Genomic DNA, 17,702 nt, shown 5'->3' with positions numbered 1-17,702 from the left:
CTTTTTATAGTTTATAATTCCTTGTGGAGGAATGCTAATCATGTATAGCAGAGGACCAGTAATAAAACCAGAAGCCAAGCTAAGCAAGTGGGGTGTAGCTAGCAGGACACACAAGCAAGAGAACAGATTATAGAGGCACTATCTCCAAGGTGAAGCTAAGATCAGAGTCAAGAATTTTAAACCAAAGGTTAGAGAACAGTAAAGATGTTGCCATAGGTAGAGGTGATATTCAGGATATTTAGCAATATGGCACAGCTATCAACCAATCAGAATAGGCAGGAGTAAGACCTGGAGGTCCTCTACTCTGCCAGGCATTAACCTGATTGTTGCTGGATCGTGAAACATTCAGAGGGGCTCTAGGCAACCACTATTTACCATTCACTATTTCAGTGTGTAAACAATTAGTACAGTTGTACCACCATGTCCTGGCTGAACATAAGACCATATGTCCATATTGAGGCCTCAGGCTACCATGAAGGAAATGGACCAAGTGTGAGGTCTTGAGAGAGTGGGATGTGGAATTTCACTTTAATAGAAGGAAACAGAATCTGGACAGGGAGATAAAGACAAGGTCTTAGGCCCCTATTGGTGTACCTGGAGTATTCCTTTAAGCAAGGGGAGCAGTTTGTTCCAGGAGAAGGTATATTCACCCTTCCCAGACAGAGTCCTGACTGCTCCTTACTCTTAGGTTACTTTGAGCAAATTATCTCACTTTCATGAGGCAGTTTCTTCAGCTGAAAAATAAGTATTAATCATACCTGTGCTGCATTTATCCTAGGTTGCCTCAAATGAGATAATAGTCATGAAAAGACTTTAAATTATGGAGCGGCACACAGGCAGAGTCTTATTATCTTATGATGGATGCTGCTTGCTCTCTACCCCATGTTTAAGCACTCAGTTTGGATTGACAAACCAAGGATTTGACCAATAATTGAATGGAGATGAGGCACATGATATACTGAGTTAACCTAAGGTGTATTCCTAATTTTGCCACTTACTGGTTACCGTACCTTGGGCAATACTTATTAATTAATCTAATATCTACTGAGCATCTTCTGTATGACTGCCACTATACAAACATAGTCCTGCTCTTACAGAGCTTACTGTCTAGGAAGGGAGACGTAAGAGCTTTCTGGAGAGCTGAGTTCCCATCGTCACTGATCTCCCTGGCACCTAGCACAGTTATCTGGAGGAGGAGTAGCTCTGTGTACTCTGAGCTTTTTGATGTTTTTCCAGACCTTTAAGACAAATGTTTTCAATCTTAACTGCTTGTCAGTTATCAGGAGCTTTTAAAATGTGCAGATCCTTGGGCCCCACACCTCATGGTGTGCTGGTAAATGTTCAAAAACCTGTTTTCTGGGTAAGGGCTGCTTTGTAGCATTTGCTGATTTCCCTGGTAAATACTCCTAGCATGGCCAATTTCAGGCTACCAATGTGAGTCTCATAAGATCCCTAAAAATCTAGCAATTGGCTCTAGCACACCACTGGCTTCACCTCAGAGCTAAAGAATAAAAGCCTGTAGGCATGAGGCCTGGAGATTTTTGTTATTAAAAAGGTTTTGAATGGAGCCAGAGTTAAGAACCAGTGACCTATGAAGTTTCCATATTGCATGCTTGTCGGATGTGACAGATTCAGACTCGTTGCTTTTTAAAACCAAGTAGCCTCAAGGAGTTGGATCTCTGTGATAGAAAAGACAGTCCAACAACTCTCTAATTATGGCAAGTGGGTAGGTTAAGTCACATATATTAAATAAAATGTTTAAGTGGAATAAGGATTGTAAACAAAAGGCATCCAATAACAGCTCTACACCCAGAGCTCAGGTTTTCTAGTGGGCAGTGACTGGACTGTGATACCCCTTAAACTAGCTGTTGACCAAAGACTTGGTGTTCTTCGGAAACAGTTGTTGAAGTCACATTCTAATCAAGCTGGTTTTCTCATCACTGAGGAAGTACCTCATTAACCATTCCAACGGTGTTTCATACATATTTGTATTTGAAAGGAATTCAAAGGAAACACTTGAGAAATAGTAGGTGTCTCACAGAAGTTGTCTATTGCTTGAAATCATGGGCAAGAAAGTTTATTTAGGGCTTCTTAAACCCTGTCATGAGAGCATGGTGTGGCTTTGATGTCGGTAATAAGTATTGCACTGTATTCTGGCTTCCTTATTTTACTTTAATGCATGTTATATCTCTCTAAAATATGACTAGATTGACTCTCTGTTTTGGTTCCTAATACCAGCAAGTACTGTACACCTCAATTTAAGCTAGACTTTAAACCAAAGTCAAATTATGTTGGGACTGCTGATTTGATGGCGTCTGACCTTCTTACAGACCAGCTTCTCAGATGTGAGTGCCCAGGTTATTCATTCTGGTCCTGGACAGTAGAGTGTGTGTGTGACCACACTTGCAGGTCCTTTCTGATCTTCAGCCTTCCAAATGGGAGGACACTTCATTGTAGGCACCAGCCTGTAGAAGTATCCCTATGGCCTTCAGGGCATCTTGTACTGACATAAGAATCATCTTCTTTATTCTTTACTCTCCTGGATATCTCTATGGCCCTAGTCTTTAGAAGTTCTACTTCGTTAACTATCTTTAACAGCCTTTTTCCTGTCCTGTTCATTTTGCCTACATACTTAATAGCTGGTCACCAAAACTGGTAGAGTTGATTAAAGATGGCTGCAGATTCTTTGCTATTTCTCCCACTGAGAGATAGTGTCTAATTCCCCTCCCCTTGAATCTGGGCTAGACTTCTTTAATACACCAACAGAGCATGGCAGAAGTGACACTGTGCCAGCTCTGAGCCTAGCCTTTTGGAGTTCTAAGCCCCCATGCGAAAAGACCAACCCTGAGCCCACAATGGACTTTGAGAAGGCCCAATCCATAGACGTTCTAGTTGACTTTCCAGTTGAGCCCAGCTTTCCAGTTTTCCAGGCTAAGACGTCAGACATGTGAGTAAAGCTGCCTGGACCCTGACTACTAGCCCATCTTCTAGCTAAATACCACCTGAGTAGCACTGACTGACCTTTAGCAATGCCATGTGGAGCAGAAGAATTGCCTAGCTAAGCACTGCTTGAATTTCTGACCCATGAAATCATGCAATATAATAAATTAGTAGTTTGTTATTAAGCAATGGATAACCCAAACTGCTGGTTCCATCCCCATCGTCTTTGTCTCTTGTTTCTAGGAGAGAATCTAAGCCTTCTCTTACCAGTAACCAAGTGGCAAAATGGTGCCTTTACTTCCTCCTCAAGCCTGTGTTCTTCACGTTTGCTTCTTCCAAAAGCCAGAAGCAGGGCTTTTCTGATTTCGAAGCTCACGTCCATTCTTAGGAAGACTACCAGGTTACTTTATCCTGTCTGACAGACACCTCCCAGTATTAATTTTCTCCCAGGGGCAGAAGTGACTGATGGATAATCTGAAGTCCAGTTAATGGATAATCCACAACCACTTTTTGTGATCATAGGACTGTTATCTTAGTATTCCTACCTTTATGGGCTCATAACATCAATATTACTTGATAGCCTTAACCCGCAATACCCGTACCTTTGCTCCAGCAATTCACAGCTGCTCACCATTCCCTAAATGTCCAGACTCTTACTCCTCTTTCTGTTCCTTTTGCCAACCCTTCTGCCTGAAATACTCTTTCCTCCTATTTTCCATCCAACACAAACCCACTAATTCAAGCCCAGCCTGAAAATTAACTTCTGTGAAGCATATCCAAGCCCCACAGTTAGTCATTTCCTCCTCTGTTGTTTCTATAGCATTTTGAATATCCTCTGCTATAAGCCAAATGACATATCATTATATTATGGAACTGTCTCCCCTAATACAATGTGAACTATCCAAGGATAAGGGCAGTTTTGCTTAATTTTAATTCCTGGTGCCTAGTACCTAACACATAATAGGTAGTCAATTAGTGTTGAATGAGTGAAAGAATATATAAATGAGAGCAAGTGAATGATTCTGTCTGTTTAACCAAAGGGAAAACCTAAGCTGTTACTTCCAGATCTTCGTCACAGGCTAACTCCTGAGCAACAAAAACTATTCTTTTAACCGGCTAAGGAGAAAACATAACTGGCATAGTCCTCACTAGCTGAGAATGCACAGCCAATTAGCTCCAAGTGTTCACATGGTTTTAGTTCACTGCTCTAATCACGCATTCATTCAACTCTTTATCGAGTTCCATCTGCACATAGGGCATTGTGCTAAACACAGAGTGAGATGCAAAGGGAAAATAAGGCAGATTACAGTCTGATAATGGAACATAAAACAAGAACCCAGTGGTAACCCAGAAACAGATCTCGGTAGTGCCACAGGAAACATGCACAGTGACCGTCAGGTTTGGAGGGAGGCAGACAGCCTATCAGTAAAGTGATAGAAGAGATACCATGAACTACTGGCTTTTGAAACCAGCTTTGAATGCTAGGGAAGGATATAGGAGAGGGGAGAGGGGCCTTCCAGGATGATGAAACAGCACAGACAAAGGAAGTTAATAGGTGCTTTTGAAAACTGATGAATGAGTCCACTTGGATTGGAGTGTATGGAAAGTGTAAAGAATCTTGCAACAATAAAGCTTGGGAAATTATTGCTTAACACCTACCTAGCCTGGTGTTTTTCAAGGCTGGCAGCACTTCCAGCCTACTTCTCAGCAAATATGACTTGGATGCGTATGTTTTTTCCAAACATCTTTTACTTAGTTACCTACTTTTATGCTCAGGTATTAAGTAGATTAATAAGAATACATTAATTTTTCAATTCATACTTAATGGTTCCCAAATACCCTAAAATTATGTATTTTATTTTTTAATTGAAGTATAGTTGATTTACAATATTGTATTAGTTTCAGGTGTACCACATTAGTGATTCAATATTTTTATAGATTATACTTCATTTAAAGTTATTACAAAATAATGGCTATATTTCCCTGTGCTGTATAATATATCCTTTTTACTTATTATACATAGTAGTTTGTATCTCTCAATCCCATACCCCTATCTTACCCACCCCCTTCCCCCACCTCCACTGGTAACCACCAGTTTGTTCTCTATATCTATGAGTGTGTTTCTGTTTTGTAACAAACATTTGTTTATTTTATTTTTTAGATTCTACATATAAGTGATAACATAGAATATTTGTCTTTCTGTAACTTATTTCGCTGAGCATAATACCCTCTAGGTTCATCCATGTTGTTGCAAATGGCAGAATTTCATTCTTTTTTATGGCTGAGTAATATTCCATTATATATATATGTATGTATGTATATATATGCCACATCTTCTTTATCCATTCATCTGTTGATGGGCACTTAGGTTGCTTCCATATCTTGGCTATTGTAAATAATGCTGCTATGAACATTGGGGTGCATGTGTCTTTTTGAGTCAGTGTTTTCTGAATATCCTAAAATTAAATGCACATTCAGAATCTCACACCATATTGTTTATAGGTCAAATTTTTCATAAGAACATCAAGAAGAAATTATATTCTTTAAATAAAAACTACTTAACGATAGGACTCTGGAATATTTTTAAAAAGTCAACAAACATGTATTTAATCATTTAATTAGTTTTCCTTATACATCAGAAATTATTCTATTTACTAAGAAGAAACTAATGTTTATCTCTACACTTTTCTCCTTGTGATTTCTAATGTTCTGAGCATGTTGATTACTTGCATGTCTTTTTTCTTTTTTCTTTTTTTTTTTTTTTTTAACTAACAATATGTGAAGTTACTTGACAAGGTAGGTGGTTATATATGGTGTGGTGTATGCACTTGTTACAATAAAATGGTAAGCATTCTCCCTTTAGCTACCATTTAAATGCCATTATTCAAGATAACTGTATTATCTGGTAATTAATCTTGCTGAATAAGCAATGTTGTATCTTTGGGTTTTGGGCAGTGAATTCCATTGAAATAAGCATAATCAACACTTTCTTCATTAAAAAAAAAATCCACTTTACCTTAGGCCTACAATGCCTTGACATACTCAGTTTTTTTTGTTTTTGTTTTTGTTTTTTAAGTCTCTTTTTCCAAGTAAGATGAAAGGGAAGCAAATCATTCATTGGCCTGACTCTTGTAATGTTAATCTAAGAAAGAAAGAAAAAAGTCATTTGGGGTATTAAGTAGATTATAAATGTGCTTGTGTTAGAAACACTTCTCTGACTTGCTTTTTTTGTGTGCCAAAGGAATTTCCACTCCTTTGGCACTATTTTAAAGTGTAGAAGTCATAGAAGAAAGGTGACAAAGGATATTACTTTATTATAAGCCATGAGAAAAGTTATGCTTTTTTCTGCAGTTCCCTTCCTAACCACTGTCCCGGGGTATAGGTACCAAATGCAGATTCTTAGTTAAGAGGCAGCTGGTTATAGCAGAAATGTAGACCTGAGCTCAAATCATGACTCCACGTGGCATTTATTGGCATTGTGACCTTTAGCAAGCTGCACGGGGTTGTAGTGCACGTTAAATAAAATAACATATAAAGTACCTGGCCCATAGTCGTGTTAAATAGATGTTAGTTCACCTCTGTAGATGTAACTGTTTTTAGCTGTTTGTGGCCTCTAAGGAAACATCAAGGGTATTTTTGCTTTTTATTTCTCATCGCAATTCTCATAGGTAGAAAAATCTACCAAAAAAGCTGAAAATAATTTGAATTATCCCTTTTGGTCAGCTCGTTTTATGTATGAGGGAAAGGATATTAAGTTAGTAATAGCCCATAAACATCTAAAAGGGTACTCAACCTTAGTAGCAGTCAAGGCACAGCAAATTAAGACCATGGTGAGATACATACAACACTAGATTGGCAAAAAAGAAAAAGAAAACATCTGATGATTTTAAGTGTTGGCTAGGATTTAGAACAAGTGAAACTCTCACTCCTTCCTGGTGAGAGTATAGATAGGCACAACTACTTTAGGAAATAATTTGGCACTACCTGGTAAACTTGTACCTTTAGTTATTCTGTGACCCTGCATTTCTACTCCTAGGTGTACGTATATCCCATTGACACTCTTGTGCATGTAGACCAAAAGACATTGCAAGGAAGTTATAGCAGCATGGTTGATGTCACCAAAAACTGGAACAGTCCAATCTATCTGAGTAGAATGGGTAAACTTTGGTATATTCCTAAAATGCAGTCTTTTACCCCAGCAAAAAAATGAATGAACTGTAGCTATAGGTAATAAGTGGATGAATCTTATTAACATAATATTTAGTTTTTAAAAAACATATTGGTGTAAAAATAAAATACAGTGTGTGTGTGTGAAAAAAAATTTAAAAATAAAAAAATAATAAACATATTGGGAAGACTGCATAAGTGTAATACAATTTTTAAAGCCCCCAGACAATCAAAACTAAATAATATATTGTTTAACAATATAGACATCATGGAATTTTTTTAATAGTGGAATAAAAAATAATGCAAAGAACCAATATGTAAATTAAAATGAAATTCTAAAAAATATTCAAATAATACAAAATAAGGCAGAAAAGGAGAAACAGAGGTATAAAGGTATAGGGGACAAACAGAAAATAAATAGATTTGGTTCTACCATGTTACTAACTATATCAGTAATTACATTAAATGTTAATGGAGACAAAGTGAGAGAGTGGCATGGACATATATACACTACCAAACGTAAAATAGATAGCTAGTGGGAAGCAACCGCATAGCACAGGGAGATCAGCTCGGTGCTTTGTGACCACCTAGAGGGGTGGGATGGGGAGGGTGGGAGGGAGGGAGATGCAAGAGGGGAGAGATATGGGAACATATGTATATGTATAACTGATTCACTTTGTTATAAAGCAGAAACTAACACACCATTGTAAAGCAATTATACTCCAATAAAGATGTTTAAAAAAAATGTTAATGGACTAACCACTACAATTAAAAGGCAAAGATTGTCAAAATGGGTAAAATAAAGCAAGATCCAACTACATTCTGTCTATAAAAGACATTCTGTAAATTATAAAGAGATTGAAAAATATACCTTGCAAACAGTGAGCATAAGTCTGGAGTAGCTATGTTAATATTAGATAAAGTAGATTTCAAGATAAAATGTCTTACTAGAAGATAAAGGTATCCTGAAAAATAAGAATCAAGTTAAAGGATTTATATTTCCTTCAAAACTTACTATGAGCTATAGTAATAAAGATATAGTACTGGCATAAAGAATGACAAGTAGATCAATGGAACAGAATAAAGAACCCAGAAGTAGACCTCACTTACACTGTCATTTGATTTTTTACAAGGAGCCAAGTTATCCAATGGAGAAAGGAAAGTCTTTTCAATAAATGTGCTTGAAAACTCGAAATCGATAGGGGAAAAAAAAAAGAGCCTCCACCCCATCTCACACCACATACAAATATTTATTCAGGATAGATCATAGACCTTATACATAAAACCATAAAGGTTTTAATAAGAAAATATTATAGAGTATCTTTGTGACTAAAGGGTAGGCAAAGGTTTCTGAAGACATAGAAAACAGTAACTATAGGAGAAAAAAATTTCCAATTAGACTTCAATTACAACTCTCACACATTGTTGATAAGCGTGTAAAGTGGTATAAGCACTTTGGAAGCTCCATGACCTAAAAAAAACCAAAAGCACATGTCCACCAAAAAAATGGCAAAGAATGCTCATGTAAAAGTTTTATTCATAATAGACAAAAACTCAAACATCCTGGGTATATATATCAATAGGAGATGAATAAACAAACTGTGGTATATTCATACAATGGAATCCTCAGGGGTAAAAAGAAATGAACTCCTTTTACATACAATAACATAGATGAATCTCAAAAACATTATGCTGAGTGAAAGAAGCCACACACAAAAGAGTACATACTATATGATTCTATTTATGTGAACAGGGAAACCATTTAAATGGAGTCATATGCTATATACTAATTTTTGATGGAAAAGAATTGTGGTGGAAGAAAAGTAAGAACAGTGGCTGCCTCTAGGTTGTGGGTGGTGCCAGATGTTAAATGAGAGAAATTTCTGAGCTGGTAGAAATGTTGCATTTCTTGATAAAAGTTTGAGTTACACAGATACATACATTTGTCAAAACTCATTGAATGGTGCACTTAAGATTTGTGCATTTATTTCATTGTATATACATTTTACCTTAAAAGAAAAAAAAGAACTGTAATACCGAATTCTAATTATGTGCATTTAAGGGCAAGTACACTGTAAACTACTTTGAAATGCAACAGAAGAATAAGATGGATTGATCAGTGAGGCAGAAAGATGAATAGAGAAGTGATAACGCAATTATAAAAAATGTTACTGGTAGAATCCAGACGGTGGATACACAGGTTCACTATAAGATGTTTCAACTTTTCTGTATGTATGAAATTTTTTATAGTAGAATGAAAGCAAGAAAATTATAAACTTAAAATTCAAGATAGTGGGACTTCCCTGGTGGTCCAGTGGTTAAGACTCTGCGCTCCCAATGCAGGGGGCCCGGGTTCAATCCCTGGTCAGGGAACTAGATCCCGCATGCCACAACTAAAGATCCTGCATGCCGCAACATAAGATCCCGCACGGGGCAACGAAGATCCCACGTGCAGCAACTAAGACCCAGTGCAGCCAAATAAATAAAAAATTAAATATTTTTTTAAAAATTCAAGATAGTACTCACATCCTGGGAGAAGGATAAGAATGGGAGATAGGAAATAAGCACACAGGTAAATGCAAAGGTATTGGTACTATTCTAGCTTTTAAGTAGAATGTTGTTCACAGGTATTCATTTTATTATTGTGCCTCATAGTTTACATATATTTTAAATATATCTATTGTCATATAATTTTTCATACAATTAAAAAATGAGAAGAATACATCAGAAGTAGAGATCTGTTAACCACTGATAACAATAATGAAGCATTATTTGTTAAATGAGATTCCAGGAAATCATTTCTATTTATTACAGTTCCCTTGGGCTCCAAAATGTAACATTTATCTTTGCTTATGAGTCTTCTCATTTTCATTCTTGCAAACTTTCCAGGTTCTGACTATTGACTCTAGAGACGATCGGTTCTTTTCATTTTAGCACCATTCTTTTCACTTCCTAAAGGGCATACTTCTGAACCTAAAACTTCCCCTGTCGGCAGAGTGTAATATACCATGACAGCTCCCCTGTCCTCCCTCTGAGGGTAGGATCTTTGCTGTCTTCTTCCCTTTGTGCAAGATAATGGGCATACCTGAAATCAATAATGAAAATAAAATGGGAATAAAAGTTATAGAGCTGGCCGTGGCTGCCCAGGAATGGAGGTAGAATGATGTAGAGGTGAATGGGGATGGTTCCATAAACTCAGAAAAGTAGGTGACTTATCGGCAGACAGTACACGTATTGTTTGAGATTGTTTTTCTCCTCCTATTTTTGTGTTTGCCAAATAGGGCAAAAGTGACCAGAGTGCAAATATAAAATGTCAGAGAGCAAACTTAAAGAAAAAGTTAGCACCTCAACATCATTAATTCTCTCATCTTTTCTCACTTTTCCTTCATGTTGCTATTCGTGTCTCCATGAAGATCTGTATAGTATCTTAACATATAATAATTCCTAACCTAGGTTAGGGAGAGGTGAATGATATGCTTTTTCAATGTGTTGGGAGACAGTATTTTATCAGTTTTAATTCTAGCTTTACTACATGAGTTTCCTTTAGCAACTTAACTTCTTTCCTTTCTGTGAATTTCAGTTTCTGTAAAATATTCATATTTCATTGAGCCTAAATTGCCGTAAGTATAACACCCTCAGTTATTTTATGTGCCACTAAAAAAAAATAAATATTGCAATTAAACTATGATTCAGTGCTTTTTAGTCACATTGATTGTAAATTTATCCCAATTTATGTGTATGTGTCAGAATCAGTGAAACTAGGGTACCGTCAACCTTCTGAGTTTATAAGGAATAAGTTGGACAATGTACTTAAAGTGTTGAGCAAGGCACCTGGCATGTTATAAATACTCAATAAGTAGTAGCCATTAAGGTGATGGTGATGTGATCATGAGCACTTTGCAAAATGGTGTTCATTGTTTAGATTGTTCTTTGGGGATCAGAATCATTAATAGATCATCTTGATGAGATTTGTTGGTGAAAGTCAGAATGCCCACTCATTTTAATTTTAAGTAACATAACAGTAACATAGCATCTTCATTTGGTTTTCAGAGGTAATTCTTTTAATCATGAGCACTTTGTTATTAAAAAAAATTTGTAGACTATTGTGAAAGTTTCCTCCAGGAATAAATTATGTTGATATATATCAACTCCCTGGGTTGGTTGAAGTCACTTTTTATGGAGAGAATTTAGTTTAAGTACACAGCATCAATGAGATATTCCTACATGTAAAGCTTAGTAAAATTACATTGTTGGTATTATGATATGAGACCTCAGGTTTTAAATTATTTTTTTTCTCATTTTCCTGTCTATACAGGAGGCAGACAGTGGGGAGGAGGAATGCCGATCACAGCCCAGGAGGTATGTTTGTTCATTACATCCTATAGTATTTCTGTAGTTAGTGTGTTTTCTCTAATTCTTTTTCAGTCTTGTCAGATTAGTTTATCCTTGTTTTCCAAGATGCTTAGTTGGTCTCTCAAAATGGAATTACTTTAAGAATCCAGTTACTGGGCTTCCCTGGTGGCACAGTGGTTGAGAATCTGCCTGCCAATGCAGGGGACACGGGTTCGAGCCCTGGGAAGATTCCATATGCCGTGGAGCAGCTGGGCCCGTGAGCCACAATTACTGAGCCTGCGCGTCTGGAGCCTGTGCTCCGCAACAAGAGAGGCCACGATAGTGAGAGGCCCGCGCACCGCGATGAAGAGTGGCCCCCGCTTGCCGCAACTAGAGAAAGCCCTCGCACAGAAACGAAGACCCAACACAGCCATAAATAAATAAATAAATAAATACTTAAAAAAAAAAAAAAGAATCCAGTTACTGGGACTTCCCTGGTGGCACAGTGGTTGAGAATCTGCCTGCCAATGCAGGGGACATGGGTTTGAGCCCTGGTCCGGGAAGATCCCACATGCCATGGAGCAACTAAGCCCGTGCGCCACAACTACTGAGCCTGCGCTCTAGAGCCTGTGAGCCGCGTGCTGCAACTACTGAAGCCCACGTGCCTAGAGCCGGTGCTCTGCAGCAAGAGAATGCACCACAATGAGAAGCCCGCGCACTGCAACAAGGAGTAGCCCCCGCTCACCACAACTAGAGAAAGCCCATGCCCAGCAACGAAGACCCAACGCAGCCAAAAAAAAAAAAAAAAAAAATTAAGAATCCAGTTACTGACTCAGAAAGATTTTAAATGGTAGACTGCATCATGTTGTGCACCTGAAACTAAGATAATGTTGTACGTCAGTTATACCTCAATAAATAAAGTAACTAATTACTTTAATTAAGTGGTAGATTTCTCTTTTTTTAATGCAGAAAGGCCAGTATTGGCCCAGCTTTAGACCCAAGTCTCTAGAACTGTCTTGGGTAATAAAAAAGCAAATTTTCCTTACCTTTTAGGAAAATGTCAACTAAGGAACATTTCAGCCTTCGGTTTTATACTTATTTTTGTCATTCATTTTGATAGGTTTTGGCAATTTTTACAGATTGGTTAATATTTCACTTCCTCAATACAAAGAATATACTAAGTAACTTACCCAATCTTTTAAAATACAATGAAATTTTTTTTTTCCCTCTCATGGAATGTGGGCATGTTATAAGGATACCAATACCTGCTGCCATTAAAAGAAAAAAATTATGAGAGACATCTAGGACATATATAATAACATTTCTGTTATCTTCTTTAAAATTTTTTATGGTAGTATTAAAGATTCAATAGTTCAGAATTCACTGAAATCCTTAAAACTTTGAAAGTCTATAATAACAATGTCAATGTTGTATGCAACAAACTATATTATATGGTATTTTAATTTCTCAAGATTGCATGGAATTCAACTTTCCTGTTATAAACATTATTATACTGTGACACAATAGGGTACATCTTTTGTAAGAAATAAGTGCCTTTTAAAAATATTTGTTTAAATATCTGTGAAATAAAATGTTTTTTTTTAATCAACTCCCTCCCACAAGAAATAGTCCTGGTAAGTTCTAGATGGTCATTTAAATGCTACCAAATTTGTGTCCTCTGAACTCAATCACAAGAGCTATTCTAGATGATACTGAGAACGGATACAATAAACGTGTTCATTGTAGAGAAGCTGGCTAAAGGGCGTGCTTCCTTAATGATAAATTATCGTGTATTTGTTGATGTATATATACCTCACTTGTGTAAACCACAACTTAATATAAAAATAGTTCCTTTTCATCAGTAACTGAGGTTATTGGCAATATTTTTCCTGCCTTATCACAAAAATTTAGGCTTAAAGCTTAATTTCTCACTGTCTCTTAGGGAAGATCTGACAGTGAAGTGTCATTCTTTTGCATAGGACTAAGGGACAGAAACCTAGAAGAAATTTTAGCTCATTGTTTACCAGAGACATCATAACCTTATTCCCATTAGAATGAAAAAGGATTCCAAAGGATTCTTAAATTTTCTATTAGGCCAGATTTAAAGATCTCTGGGTTAATTTCTTTATGCATCTACTGGGATAATTGTCCCCCAAAATTACATAATGATGAGGCAATGCAAGTCTATTTTCTTATTCACAGCACTGAATTGTCAAGCCATTAAGAACCATAAAAACAGTATATCATTGAAACTAATACCAATTCCAGGTAATAAAAAAAGATGTTGCATTAATCTCTTATTTTAACCAAATATCATTTATTGGGAAAGTCATAAGTTAAAAGTAATCTTTTAGTATAATTAGCTCAAACTATGCTGCCTTTAAAAACCAATGTTCACAGGCAAAAACAATAACAAAAATAGATAAATTAGACTGCATCAAAATGTAAAATTTCTGTGCATCAAAGAACACAACAAAAGAGTGAAAAGGCAACCCACAGAATGGGAGAAGATATTTGCAAATCATGTAGCTAATAAGGGATTAATATCCAGAATATAAAAAGAACTCTTTTACAACTCAGCAAGAAAAAAACAAACAACCTGTCTTAATCAGCTTGGGCTCCTATAACAAAATACCATAGATTGAGTGGCTTAAATTTCAGACATTTGTTTCTCACGGTTCTGGAAGCTAGTAGTCCAAGATCAATGTTGCTGGCAGATTTGCTTCCTGATGAGAACCCTCTTCCTGGCTTGTAGACAGCTGCTTTCTTGCTGAGTCCTCACATGGCTGTAAGAGAGAGGGTGCTCTGCTCTCTTCCTCTTCTTGAATGTACACTAATCCTATCATGTTGGCCACACCCTCATGACATCATCTAACCCTAATTTCCTCCCAAAGGCTCCTATCTCCAAATATCATCACATTGGAGGTTGGCTTCAGCATACAGATTTGGGGGGCACATAAACATTTAGTCCATAACATTCCACCCATGCCCCCCAAAATTCATCTCCTTCTCACATACAAAATATATTCATCACATCCCAACAGCCCCAAAGGTCTTAACTCATTCTAGCATCGACTCTAAAGTCCAAAGTCTTATCTAAATATCATCTAAATAAGATATGGGTGAGACCTGAGGCAAAATTCCTCTCCAGCTATGAACCTGTGGAATCAGATTAATTATACACTTTAAAATACAATGGTAGGACAGGCATAGGCTAGACATTCCCATTCCAAAAGGGAGAAATAGAAAGGAAAGAAAAGATGACAGGGCCCAAGTAAGTCCAAAACTTAGTGAGACAAATCCCATTAGATCTTAAGCCTCAAGAATAATCCTCTTTGGTTTGATACTGTGCCTTCTAAACCCAGTGGGGAAGTAGTCCTGCCTTCAGGACTCACTGGAGTAGTGGTGTCATTTCCAGGGATCACCTGAGCAGCCCTGCACTTCTGGCTCCCTTGGAGTACCACCCATGCAGTGTTCTGCAAGGGCCCACCTGCCTGGCACCTTTGAAACGGACGTGGAGGCAGCCTTGCCTGTCAGCCCTCGCACTCTCGGCGTGTGGTGGGAGTAGCAGCCTTGACGATCTCTGAATCTTTTTGGGGTACCCTTCCCCTTTCTTGGAGAATGTTCATGTTCACAGCCTCCCTTCATTCTGTCTCATTTTCTGTTTCTGATCTTCAGTGAGATTCCATGGGATGTTACAATGATGGAAGAATTGGCTGCTCTTTACAAAAAAAAAAGAGTAATCTAGTAACAAGCACGCTAAAATTAAGAATTCAAAGAGGTAATGAATTGAGTGTGAATATTGCTAGAAACCAAAATTAGTAAGTTAGAAACTAAACTTCACAGAATTAAAAAGTGAAAATTAAAACATGTTTTAACCATTGTGTTAGCAAAGATTTAGATTATTAGTATCCAAAAAAATAGCATTTTCTGCCTTATAAATTGGTACAACCTTTTTAGAATGTAAGTTAGCAGTATCAATTAAAATTCAAAATATTCTGGATTTGGACCCAGAACTTCCACTTTTAGAAGTTAATCCAGAACAAAGAGATGGACCCAAGAGTATTTGTTGCAACATTTTTTCTAAACTTGGAAACATCCCAAATGTTGATTAATAAAGAAATAACTAACCAATATTTCTATTGTGTATAGTACTCAAAATATTTAATAAATGTTAATGTGTGGGAAAAAATTAGAAATTACCATATGATCCAGCAATTCCCTTTCTGAGTATATACTCAAAATAACTAAAAGCAGGGTCTTGAGAAATTTGTGCACCCATGTTCATAGCAACATTATTAGCCAAAGGGTAGAAGCAACCCAAGTATCCATAGACAGATAAATGGATAAACAAAATGTAATATATACGTATAATGGAATATTATTCAGGCTTAAAAAAGTAGGAAATCCTGCAATTTATGATGAACCTTGAGGACATTATGCCAAGTGAAAAAAGGCAGTCCCAGAAGGATACATATTGTATTATTCCACTTATATGAGGTACCTACTGTAGTCGAATTCTCAGAAATGGGAAGTAGAATGTTGGTTGCCAGGGGATAGGGGAGGATGGATAGGGAGTTATTTAATGGGTACAGAATTTCATTTTTGGAAGAGAAAAAAGTTCTAGAGATGGATGGTAGTGATAGTTGAACAACGAACAACAGTGTGAATTACTTCATGCCTTGTACACTTAAAAATAGTTATTTAAGAGGGCAAATTTTATGTTATATGTATTTTACTATAATTAAAAAACAAATGATCTACTCATGTCACACCAGCTCCTTTTTATGATATCTAACTCTGGCACTGCTTTGTCGTTCCCAGGAGATAAGCATAAAAAAATAATAATTGTAGAGCTAAAAATCAGGTTGTGTATTATTACCTTTTTGATAAAAATATAAATGGATGAAATTCAGTTCCAGTCTTGTCCTTTTTTTTTCTTTATAAATTTATTTATTTATTTTTGGCTGCGTTGGGTCTTAGTTGCTGCGCACAGGCTTTCTCTAGTTGTAGCGAGTGGGGGCTACTCTTCGTTGCGGTGTGCGGGCTTCTCATTGTGGTGGCTTCTCTTGTTGCAGAGTATGGGCTCTAGGCATGTGGGCTTCAGTAGTTGTGGCACGTGGCCTCAGTAGTTGTGGCTCACGGGCTCTAGAGCACAGGCTCAGTAGTTGTGGCTCACAGGCTTAGTTGCTCCGTGGCATGTGGGATCTTCCTGGACCAGGGCTTGAACCCATGTCCCCTGCATTGGCAGGCGGATTCTTAACCACTGTGCCACCAGGGAAGTCCCTCCAGTCTTTTCTTTTGCATATTTATGAACTGATAGCTTTTCGTCTTCTTGTGTCATAACCCACTTTGCTGACTTGGGAACAGCCAGGAAGGTAACTATAAAATGAAACCATATAACACACCAATATTCAACCATTTTGATTTATAAATGGCTATCTCATATGAGTCAACCTAATAAAATTGCAAGATAATAAATAAAAGTGAGCAAAAGAAAGATGCCATTGAAATAAATCTTGAAATTCCAAGACATCTTTTTTAAGGTGACTAGTTGTGGAAGGAAACAAAGTACCTTAGATCTAAACTTGGAAAATATTTTAATTATAGTAGAATTCTCCCATTTCTGTATATATCAACTCTAAGCTAAGAATTGTATAAAGTAAAGAGAAAAGGAATAACCTTTAGGAATTTGTCTTTTGGGTCAGCAATTTATAGTATTGTACAATAATATAGTTTCAAACATCTCAAAGAAATCCCAGCCACCCCCCGTACTACTTTTTTTAGGCAAATGAATGTTTAAGCCACTCAGGATGGTTTTTATGTTTTCTCCCCTCAACTCAAGCAACATGTATAATATTTGTTACTTTTTTTAGTTACTCTGAATGTGTAGTTATTTTTCATGTTTAGCCCTAAACCTCTCCTGTTTCTAAACGTAATTTCTTCCTCTTCAGTTTTTCATAGACATAAAGAATTACTTACCATCTACTGAAAAAGTTCTGCACCTTTGAAAACGTGTTATTTTCTCTTAAGTACTTCAAACCTAACAATGAAAGTTTTGTTGCAGGTGGGGAAGAGAGAGAGCAAGCAGTGTGGGCCAGAGGAGTATCAGAAAATATCCTGGGAAGAGTTGGGTCTTGAACGAATGGGATTAGATAGGAGAACAGAAGAAGAGCATTCCAAATATAGGAGGATGGGGAGAGTGGGAGGATATCCCCAGAAGTCTGGAAGTAGGTGCTAATGTGTTCCAGGGACAATAAGAA

General features: G+C 37.0%; 1 protein-coding gene across 10 annotated transcripts in view; it reads left to right on the top strand.

Annotated features, from left to right (window-relative positions):
• Nucleotides 1-17,702, top strand: part of SSH2 (slingshot protein phosphatase 2) — a 246,257-nt gene that overhangs the window by 89,272 nt on the left and 139,283 nt on the right. For all 10 annotated transcript variants that reach the window (XM_082371839.1, XM_082371844.1, XM_082371840.1 and 7 more), the window contains one exon: nucleotides 11,423-11,466. In XM_082371839.1, coding sequence (XP_082227965.1) covers nucleotides 11,423-11,466 — 44 coding nt within the window. The remainder of the gene's footprint in view (nucleotides 1-11,422; nucleotides 11,467-17,702) is intronic.

The sequence above is a fragment of the Balaenoptera borealis genome (genome assembly GCF_965194805.1).
Source record: "Balaenoptera borealis genome assembly, chromosome: 20".
NCBI classification, from domain to species: domain Eukaryota; kingdom Metazoa; phylum Chordata; class Mammalia; order Artiodactyla; family Balaenopteridae; genus Balaenoptera; species Balaenoptera borealis.
The sequence above is the reverse complement of the archived record's forward strand: the minus strand, read 5'-3'. Positions and strand labels throughout refer to the sequence as shown.